At 46.5% G+C, this 10,900-nt stretch overlaps 1 protein-coding gene across 1 annotated transcript; it reads right to left on the bottom strand.

Moving 5' to 3' along the window:
* Window positions 1-353: 353 nt before the first annotated feature.
* LOC308040356 (estradiol 17-beta-dehydrogenase 11-like) lies at window positions 354-7,013 on the bottom strand. The gene is made up of 7 exons (XM_080344321.1): window positions 6,566-7,013; window positions 5,168-5,275; window positions 4,399-4,530; window positions 3,728-3,834; window positions 2,477-2,614; window positions 2,104-2,220; window positions 354-992 (listed from the first exon to the last, which is right to left on the bottom strand). Exons 1-7 carry the CDS (start codon window positions 6,773-6,775, stop codon window positions 905-907), a joined length of 900 nt encoding a protein of 299 aa, XP_080200447.1. The 5' UTR covers window positions 6,776-7,013; the 3' UTR covers window positions 354-904.
* Window positions 7,014-10,900: the final 3,887 nt, after the last annotated feature.

The following is a 10,900-nucleotide window of genomic DNA, read 5'->3' as shown; positions in this document are numbered from 1 at the left end:
CTGACTTACGAATACTGAAGCAGACAGGCTGCAGAATTTTCATTAAGTTGGATTATTTGCCTTGTAAGGAGAAAAATATCCCAACTTGGTGTGTGTTCTCATGAAACAAATAATATTTTCTAGCATTCATGAAATGCAGGAGGGGACCCAGCAATTATGCTGTTTTCGCATGAAGGTGTTTTAAAGGTATCTGGGAATTGCAGACAAGAAATGTGAGAAATGGTACAGGGAAAAGGTGTATTACTTGATACTGTACCTTAAATGCACCACTAAGACCTGGTTATGACTTTCACTGCCAAGAGACAACTTTGGGTTAGAGAACTGTATTTATTCAGAATAAGGCATGTTGGTGGTGCTAATGCATAACTGATAATTGGTGTAATTAGGTATTGCATAACATAAAAGACTGTATTATTTCAAGCAATCACTACAAAGGCACATGATATTCAGTGATCATTAGAGCATATTTTAAATTTAAAAAGATAGGTGAAACAGGCCACCCACCTTCTCTATGAGTTGCGCTTCTTGCAAGATACTTTAGCTCAGGGATGAGTCCAGATTAACATATTCTCAGGCAAACCCTTTGCACTCAGGTAAGCAGCTGTGCTGTCCCAAAGATGGGCTTTGTGGGAGTTCCTGTCTGCCTCAGCACCAGGAGGTAAAGCCACTGTGATGTACAGCCAAAGCAGCGCTTTAGGCTTCTAGAGCTGCATCTCTGCTTTGTTAATGCTCCATGTTATGCAGATACGTCCCTGCTGCAGGTATGGGATAAACCCTTAGGTGTGCTTGGAAATGGTGACCTGGAAGCATCTGTCTTAGTCCTGCATAAAGCCAGCTGAACTATGCTCAGCATATGCTCTGGTTTTGCTTGTGCCACTAGGAAATGTGAATCAATTTTTGCTTTTCACTGAGTGCTTCTCTGCCCAACAACTGCATCAAACTTGATTTCGGTCATCTTCATCAGAGCCTTCAGGGCACGTTCTGGAAACAACCTGGAAGAGAAAATAATGTGAAAGTACACGTGGGATAAGAAACTTAAATTATGGGAAAAAGTGGCACTGCAGGTGAGAGAGGAGCTGGTCTGGGAGCAGAAGCGTGCACACACACAGACTGAGACCAAGACTTAAACCAGGTGTTATTTCAAAAGAATATGTGGCCTGCATCAATCTCTGACTAATTTTAACTTCAATCTCACCCATGTCCTTTTATGACAATTCCAGGACAGGTATGTACTGGACATGAGTTAGGTTGCAATACTGCTGCAGGATCCAGGACGTTTTAATATTGAACAGAGGTGTGTTCATTTGCTTTCTCTTTGCCTTCAAAAACATCTCCGGTTAATTTGGGGAATTTGAGGGGAAAAAACAAATAAAAACAAACACCTTTGCACGGCTTCATTAAAATAAATTTGGGGTTAGAGCCAAGTTTGCTGGCTTACACAAACAAGATATTACTAAGAGTTTCATGAAGTACTGTAGAACCTAACTGAGAACCTAATTTAGTTGTTCTGATGTGAATTCCAGGTTTGGAATCTGAGCTCTGGTGAAAATGCCTCCTCAGCAGAGCAGCTACACTGGATATTAAAGACATGTGAGAAGACCAATTTTGCTTTACATGGCAGAGAGTAGCAGTGTAGCCCTTCTGAAGTAACTTTGCCCAGCCACTGTGAATTCGATCTTTGGTGTTGACATGAAGAAACCAACACGAACAAGCAGCAGGTACTCAGCTCTTTCTGGAGCTACACTGGGGCTGCTGGCTCAGAGAAAATGTTTTTGCAAGCCCAAGAGAAACGGCGAGCTGTGCAAAACAAGTGTTTTCTTGTTCTCCCTCTCCCTCCCTGTCACCCTGTAGAGTGGTTGCGTTCTCCACAGAGCTGCAGAAAGTGGATCACAACAACCTACAAGAGGACTCAAAAAAATCTTTCTGTGTATGATGTATACTGCTGCCATTAGAAAGAATGACTGGGGTGTTTGATTACCTTGTTATGTGTTCTAAAATACAACTTAATCTAGAATCAGATGTTACGTATTTGTTAGTTGTACACTCAGCATGTTATCTTTAATATATGTGGTGGTGTTTATTTGTTTTCTTTTTTCTACTTACCTTTCAAGAAGTAAACCAATGCCTTGACGTGATGGAACAAAAACCATTTTCTGGTTGGTCAGTATTCCTTCCATCAGGGCCTCTACAACTTCTTCAATCTCCAAAATCCTTCCAAGCCTGTAAAGGAAAGCACATCTGTAAGAGCTGCAGTGGTAAAATGGGAGTGGTATTACCTGATGTAGGATGTTTCACACATGCACAAACTTAAGTAGTTCAAATGCAACTATGATGTGGGTGAAATCACACTGATTTTCTGTAGCCAACTCTATATGCCTTTTTCATATAGTCAGTGGGAATACAAGCCCTAAACCTGGGGCTAATCTGTGATGCCCAGATGCCATGAAGGAAAGTAAGAAACAGTTTGGATAGTTACCTTGTGGTGGGGTTTTTGACAAATCCTGTGTTTATGAACACCGGGCAAAGACATGTGGTTTTTATTCCATCCTTTCCCAGGGTAGACAGCTCCTCTGTGAGAGCTTTATGAAATCCAACTGCAGCAAACTTGCTTGAGCTGCAGGGGAGGAAAAGCACATATGAGAAGACAGGAATACTACTTCTAACTTCCTACAAATGGAGATCATCTAAAAAATCACACAGTACTGACTGGGAGGGGAAAAAACGTAACCCAGCTGAGAGAGAGGGCAGGGAGTGATTCTAATATGGTTTCTTGCACAACACGGGAGCATCTTGTGACACTCATAGGTGAGTTTTGAAATAGAGGAGCATTATCCATGCAAAATTGAGGAAGTTAATGCCACGGAAATTGGTGCAGGCCAAGAGTATAAATCAACTCCATAAGAACATAAAACTATTGAATCAGTTTATTGACTGCTCTTGATATGGACAATGTAATCCAGGTAAAATCCTTGGCTCAGGAGTTCTCATATTGCAGAAATGAACAACTGTCTACGAACGAGCGTACCCACGGGAAGATTGCTCTGCAAGGAGCTGCTGTCATAGGGGCTAGATCTGTTGCAGGACAATATGCAGTCTCATAGTTTCTCTGTTCATGGACTGTGATTTTTCTAGGTGTGTTTCAAGGGCTTCTAGTAGAAATAGGCAATGCATCAACCTCTCAGGTGTATCAGTCAGAGTGCTCACATAACACAGGAAGTATTATCATGTTTTTACCTTCAGAAAGGTAAGTTTACAATCAAAAATCAGTTTTATCTCATGATACTAGAAGTATTTCTATAAACTGCAGTCATTGTTACAATGGTAGAAAGATCAAAGCTACCCATTGGGAGTTTATTTTACGACACAACACCACCTCACACCAGATCTACTTTCTAAGAAGGAGAAGGGAAGAGGATAGCTTTTTTTTTTTTTGTGAAGCAAAAGTCTGGATCAGTGAGAGACAGAAAAAAACTAGCAGCTTTTCTTAGTTGATGTGTCACATTCTTATTCCTTCATACAAGTATTGCTCCTGATTCAGTCAGTGATAATAAGCAAATTGGTGGGAACCTCCAGGCATCCTTAAGTCCTGGTTGTTGTGGTTTTTTCCTCCAAAGCACCATCTTTTGGGTGTACCATGTTCAGTGGGATGATTATTTCAGTTACTTTGCACTGGCTGATAGAGTAGTCACAAATGAAAATAAAGAGAGCCGATGTGAAAATCACTTACCAATAAGTCACCATGAAAGACAACACAAAATGGCCTGCTGCTGAAGCCACCGTGACAATGTGACCATGGTTGTTTTTCATCATGGCTGGCAGGAAAGCTCTTGTGGTCTTGAAAGTCATTTCAACCAAGAGGCAGAAATGAGGTGGGGGAAAGGGATATTAGGCATATTCAGTGATGACCCCAACTATTGTTAATTGATTAATTCTGTCACTAATGCTATGTGCTGCACAGTACCTCAGATTCTCCTATGCTGCTTTTTAGGGTTCAGGTGTCAGCGACAAAGCCGCCAGAGTTTCACCCCAGCACATACAAGAAAAGGCTCATCAATCTGCAGCATCTCTTGTTCTGCCACAAACAGCATGCCCTTAACAGCTGAAAGAAGAGCCCTGATACATCTGTGACTGAGATCAACCCAAGCTACAAATGAGGCTGTCGCAGGTAAGCTCATGCAAAGAAAAGAAGGACTTAAAACTGTGCCAGGCTCAGATGAGTAGGAGGTTAATAAAATTTCCCAACAGTCAGTCTCACTGGGTACCCCTGTACCCCAGCTACACACATCAGAAAGATGCTTTTCTAATTCACTGGTAGCTGAAAATAGTTGTTAGTCTAAATATGCCTCCTCAGCAACATTCCCCAAAGAACATAGGCATGAAGATGGTGGTGGACCTTACCCACATGTGAGCAAGAATGTTGACCTCAAACATTCTTTCAATCTGGTGGTCCTGAGTTGAGAGCAGGTCAGCACACGTAATTACACCAGCGTTATTCACCAGGATGGAGACGTCCCCTATGTCCTTTTTCACCTTTAGGACAGAAGAAACCCAGAAAGGTGTGTGTCATTCATTACCCAAACAATGCAAGGCTGTGGAAGATGAGTGACAATTAATTGAATTCTTAATGTTGTTTCTTTAGAGAGAGGAAGATGGTGCCACATTTCCAGCTGGGATAGGAACTGTGCGGTGGTATTGGGAAATCTGGTGTAGATCTGATGCTTTTCACTAATTACTGTCAGTATTTATAGCCTTCCACCAATCACTCACAGACACAGCATGCTCTGTGTAGTGACTATTGTGACTCTGGACATACAGGCTGTTTTGAGGGAGCTGAACCATGTTCTTTACAATAAAAGGTTTCAACTGTCCTCAGTGTTGTCTGTGTGCTGTTTGGGAAACTAAGAGGCAGAAGTTCCTTGGGGGGTTGGAATTTTAAAGAGCCAACTTGGCAAAGGGGTGTGATATGCCAGAGGTTTTCAAAAGATGATGAGAGTGGCTGTGGTATCAGAAGTGCCACTTTCTGCTCCGTCCTGAAAGCAGCAAAAAGTGGGGGAGGATTCCAAGGGCTGGCATGATTTGTGCACGATACCACTTCTCTTGTTTTCCTGACCTCTCTGAAACTCAAGCGCCTCTGGGTAAGCCTTTGGGTGTGCTCCGGCTCCCCTACCTTCTCTGCAGTGCTGTAGATTTCCTCCCTTTTGCTGCAGTCCACCACGAAGGCTTGCACAGTGGCTCCCAGCCTTTCACACTCTGCTGCTGTCTCCTCAAGGCCATGCTGTCAGAGGCAGAAGAGAAAGACTTATATGCATAACTGTTGTACCCTGCCTGTGTGTTGCCGCTTGGGCACTGCAGCAGACAAGGTAGAGGCTGGAGATTTCCTAGGAGAACAGCATTTGATGTGCACAGAACAGAAGCTCCACTCAGCCCCAGCAGCTGCTTAAGGCTGGTGGCCCCAGGAACGAGGCCTTTGCCAAGACAGTTTTCTTCTAAGCTGCATCAGGGAAGCCCATGCCTAAAACCCCCTCCCTTGGCCATGTATTTCAGTGCCTGCTTCTACCCAGCCTTACAATACATTTCCCAGCACCAAAGCTAGGGCTTGCCCAAACCTTCTTCCCCATTCCAGTGAACACGGACAACACTCTGCTTGGCAGCAGCCCTTGCACATCAAGAGACAGGAGCCACACCTCCTCACACCCCACCACAGCTTGGCCTTAGCTGCAATGGGTAGCATGAAGAGACACTGAAAGTATTACACAATATCCTCCCTATTTGCACAGCTCCTTACGTTAAGCTTTTCTTGGTTTGTTTAGGAATCGGTATTGGTAGGTTTTTTATTTGCACACTCAGGATGACACAATAAACTCCTCTGCAGTTTTTGATCTGTTCTACCAGAAACCATTCTTTTGCACTGCTGTCCAGCCTCTCCTTGCCTCGCCTAAGGCAAATTACTCCTATACACAGTACTTTGATCTGTCCGTCCTCTTCTTGCCAAGGTCGTTTTGAGCTCTAGTCAAATTATTAGCAATGAGAGTTTGGGCTGGTGTAAACATTTATCAAGGACCTGTCCAGGCAGGTAACTGTGCCAGAGGGCAGCACGGATCACACACAGCACAAAACAACGATGGCCACCTGTATCAGTAAACAGACACGTCTTCCAACGATCTACGCATAACGTGATGGAAGAGAGACAGCGAGCAGAAGGCAAACCAGCTTCTCTGTAGCAACAGGCTTCTAGTCTCAGTTTGTCGCCTTCTACAACCTTAGGCAGCAGTTCCACCAGCAGATTGCTGAGCACTCCGTTTCCCTCCTGCAGCTACTCTTTGAGGTGCTGTGTGTTCTGCCTTGCTCACCAGCACCGAGTAACTGTGGGATCCAGACACCCACATCCTCCAGTGCAAGTGGGGCAAAACCTTCTACTCACACTCAGTGACCCAGTCAGAGAACGGGCTGTGAGCAAATGTGGAAGGAGACAACGCAGATACACTGTATATGCAGCCTCTCTTCCACTGTTGCAAATTCAGTGGCCTTAGGGATGAGCAAGTCAAGATACAAATTGTACCATTACCTTATTGATGTCCCACAGAACCAGCCTGCTCTGGCGCTTGGCAAACTCGAAGGCGGTCGCTCTCCCTACGCCGTGGCCGGCACCCGTGATGAGAACGAGCTCTCCACTGACAGACTTTCTCTTCACGGGAATAAAAAGCTTCACAAAAGCCTCTAAGTAGGAGTAGATGAGCAGACCCAAAAAGAAGAGAAGCTGCAGAAGTGGATTCATTGTTTTTCTGAAGTCCTTTGATTGCCTGAGCTCTGATCTTTCTTGACAAGGACGTGGGCTGTTGATTTACCAGCAGCCGGACCTGTTTCACCCCTGGGCAGCAGCAGCCGGGTGTAACTCGCGACGGGAGCCGGTGTAACACAGAATCCGCGGTTTTCGTGTCGCCGTCCCGATCCCCGCTCCAGGCGAGGGAAGGGGATCGGCAAGAAGGCAGAAGTCTACCCTTGACCCCGCACGGGGCGACGCGAGCACGAGAAGCCTGGGGCGGGACTCGCCCGGGCCAAAGTATATCCTGGACCCTGCACAGAGGGAGGGCAGCGGGGCGGGAGGGGCGGACCTGTGTGAGCGTTGATGGGCGCTCAGCCCCGCAGCAGCCGGGGACCGACCCGGGGGCGTTTACCTCAGCCACTACTGCCAGGGGGCGCCCGCAAGCCTGAGCACGCAATACCGTTCTGTCAGTCAGGGGCCACGGCCCCTAGGGGCCACGGCCCCTGCGGGCCCCGCCCCCTCGCCGCCCAGCCCGGCCCGGCCCCGGCTCCCCTCGCCTTTTGGGGGCTCCGTGAAACGCGGAGCCGCGGCTGCCGAGGCCGGGCCGCGAGTGGGGCGCGAGGAGCTGCGGCTGTTAACTGTCCGGCCTGCCGCGCGCCCGGCCCCACCTCCCGGCGGCGCGGCCACCAGTGAGAGGCGAGGAATCGAGGTGGGGCGTGGCCAAGGGAAGGGAAAGCCGGTGGGCTGGAGACACTCGCGATTGGTGGCGCTTTGTCCAATGACATATGAGCTTGTCGGGCCCTGCAGATAGCGGGTTCACTCGGGCGGCCGCGGCGCTTCTGTGTCCGGGGCTCGGGGGGGGCCTGCAGCTGTGCTCCGAGCGGGCTGCAGCTGTGCTCCGAGCGGGCTGCAGCTGTGCTCCGAGCGGGCTGCTGCTCCGCCCGCCCAGCGCCGCACTCACTGCATCTTGGTTTATGCTGGTGCTGGGTGCTCGGCTGGGAGGTGCTGCAGGCTGCACGTATGTGCTGCTCCAGTAACAGCGCTTACCCGTGTGTTCTGGGCCACTACTAATGCAGCTGCAGGTGGTCGTATGCTGCACATCACTGTCCAAGGAGCTGTTACTGGCAGCGTGGCTGCGTGAGTGTGGCTCTCGTTGTTCCGCTCCTCCTTTTGTGTCCAGAAGCACCAAGGAATGTTCCTGTTGTTGTTTGCTGCTGGTGGAAGAGGGATGGAAGTGGCAATAAAATCGCTCATCTAGTCCAGAGTATGGTGCTGGTGCATAGAATATATTAAGGGCCAGTCAAAGGGGAGTAATAACAAGAGGTTTGATGAGGAGGCCTTGAACTCTTTGCAAAAATTCCCTGAGGAGAAAGCAGAATTGGAGAAGCAGCTCCACAAGCTGTGTGCTTTGTGGTGAGCTCTGTCTCCTGTGGCATCTTTTTGTGCTGTGCCTGTAACTGCAGCTGTATGGAAGCTGGAGAGGTGTGACTGAAATAAGTTGTCATGCTGGGGTTGTCATGATGTAGGAGACAGAAGGAGCTGTTGGAAGCTCTGTAAGGGTGAATGTGTTGCAGGGAAAGGAAAAAAATCTTTTTGATTGCATCTTGTTTCCTCTTGTGATACTGAGCTTGCTTTGGTTTGGGGCCTTAGGTGTACAGAGGTGTGGATGACCCTCAGAACACAGATAACACCTGGGTGGAGACAGGCTGTGAACTATCATGACAAAAACAGTGTCTATCTCCACGTGTGCACTTAGTTGCCTTTTACTATTGAATATCATGGTGTAAATTTGACCTGTAGATGGAGAGTGTATAAAGCTGCACTAAAAACTACGAGCAATACCCTTGACTGTTCAGGCTAAAGTACCTTTGTTTTGATAGCCAAGCACAAGGTGTCCCAAGAACAGGAACTGCTTTGGGTCAGTCTAGTGCAGGGACCCCTGCCCCCATGAGTGTCCCCTGAACTCTCTATTGTAATTTTGTCTCAAATCCTGCCCAGTTGCTCAGTCTTATGATTCTGTGAGCAATTTTCTTCACAGTGAGTCCAAGTCCTGACTTCTTTTGAATACCTGTGTGTTGTCAGCAGATTTTGTCACCTGCCTTCCTCTTCCAGGTCAGTCAAGGTAAGCTGAAGAGCACAAGTCCTTTCAACTCATGGGTCTCCACAGGTGAGCTCTTGGCTGTCTGTTGGCTCTTATTCTGTCTTCCTTCCATCTTATACTATGGCTGCTCAGTTTCCTCAATTCTTTGGGAAAAAGGCATTGACTACATAAATTGGGTCTTTGTTGTCTAATTGAGTCTAAATTGCACAACTCACACCTGGACTTGTTTGTGTGTAATGGAGTATCTAGGACTTTCAGCAGTACAAGAATCCTTACAGGAAACTGGAGAAAACTTGTTTGAGATGGTTCATCCAACTGTAATAATATAACTGCATGATTTTATTTTGAAAAAGATTGATAACCTTAACTCCTTTGCTTGTTGGTTAGAAATCCTAGATATATCCAGATCATGTTCATAATTTTACTTGCTATTTTTGAGCCACTTAGGGAAAAGTGAAGGTAGTATGAATATCTGTCCTCTGACCAAAATCAGTCTCCAGTTAAGATTAGAGTTATTGAAAAGGACTTTTTTTTCCTTTTTTTTTTTTTTTTTGTCCTGGTGGTTTGGCTGCAGCATTGATTATTTAGTCTGTGGGACACTGGGTCAACTTTGGCAGAGAGATTCAGAGCTAGGCACTTACTACTTTTCTCTTGGAACTGTGTTCTGTTCTTAATTAACACATCAATGGTTGGGCCAGGCCTTAATTACATGGTTCAGCAGTGCTGTCATTTTCCTGGCACAGGCTCCTGTCAGTGCTGTAGCTGAGACGGAAGAGACGGGGAGGGCAGAGAAGCGCTGATTCCAAGAGACACCTCAGAGGGAGTCAGAACACAAGACCAGAGTCACCAACCTGCCTCCTAAAGAGTCCTAAGTCAGGATGTGAGGTACCACTCTACAAATTTGAGGTTTAGCTGTAGGTGGCTGTATGAATCTTGCTCATAGAGGCTCCTGCTAGGCACCCGTAATGACCAGACTTTGGGATAAGATTCTATTGTGCCTAGGAAGGGATTGAGGAGTCCAGGAGGCTTGATGGTTCTGTTCTGTCACTGGTGTTCAGGAGACGGTTTAAATCCTTGCTTTTCTGTCTGTTTATTTATGCCAAGCAGAAGATGTGCAGCCATAGGAGACACAGAGAGGAACTGCAGCCATGTACAGAGTAGCACACAAGTTGCGTTTCCTCATGATTCCCCTGGGCTCTGAGAGACTGAGTGAGATCTGGCAAAGTGGGAGTGAACACAATCTCTCTTCCTTAGGTGATAGTGTGCTGAGAAACAGGCTCTGCAGGAAGGTGCTGTCTGTCATCCCCTAGATGGATTTTTTGTCTTCCAATTTAATGTTGTCATCGGAATGTGAGAGATGCTCAGGGCTGGTGGGAATAGCAGGCCAGGAGACACCAAATCTTCTTGTCTTACTGGAGCCAGTCCTTCCCCTGTCTGAGAAGAGGATCTCCTCATCAGGATGTCTATATTGGGGTGTTCTTTGGACTTTTCTTTGGACTCATTGGACTGGACTGTACTAAAAGGGCTTCCTTTGGGCAAGGGTTCAAGCCATGAAATGGCAGAAACTTGGAGGGTGTGTACCAGGAGAGGTCAAGCTGGGTGGAAAGTTAGGAATGTTTGCCAGCAATGCAAGGGAAACCTATCAAATACCCGCAGATAAGTGAAGTACTGAATTACCCTTTAGGCTCCAGAATTTACAACAATCATTTTGGCCAGTATGGGACTCTCTTTGATAGGGCTTTTGAAGCATCTGTATATTTAGAACCTTTACCTCCTCACTAGGTAAAAATAGGTGGAAATGAACATAATGAAAAAGCCAAACAGATGTGCTCTGGCTCCAAGTGTCTTACGTGTGTGATAAGACTGTCATCTTGGCAAGAAGGCAATGTGCAGCTCAAAAAAAAGCTGGGCCAGCACAAAACACACAATTGAGCTTCGGTTTTAAATACAAACCATGTCTAAGTATGCTTTAATTGGCTTGTAACATTTTTTGATGCCCTGAATTTTGAACCCCTACTTTTTTTTTCCTTTCTTGG

Source organism: Nesoenas mayeri, assembly GCF_963082525.1.
Source record: "Nesoenas mayeri genome assembly, chromosome: 4".
Classification (NCBI taxonomy): domain Eukaryota; kingdom Metazoa; phylum Chordata; class Aves; order Columbiformes; family Columbidae; genus Nesoenas; species Nesoenas mayeri.
The sequence above is the reverse complement of the archived record's forward strand: the minus strand, read 5'-3'. Positions and strand labels throughout refer to the sequence as shown.

Bases quoted from the DNA above. Each gene is read 5' to 3' on its own strand.
- LOC308040356 (XM_080344321.1), bottom strand. From the start codon at position 6,775: ATGAATCCACTTCTGCAGCTTCTCTTCTTTTTGGGTCTGCTCATCTAC. The intron at 2,615-3,727 runs GTAAGTGATTTT...CCTCCCCTGCAG, and splicing joins TCTTTCATGGTGACTTATTG to CTCAAGCAAGTTTGCTGCAG. The intron at 2,221-2,476 runs GTAACTATCCAA...TTTCCTTTACAG, and splicing joins GTCAAAAACCCCACCACAAG to GCTTGGAAGGATTTTGGAGA.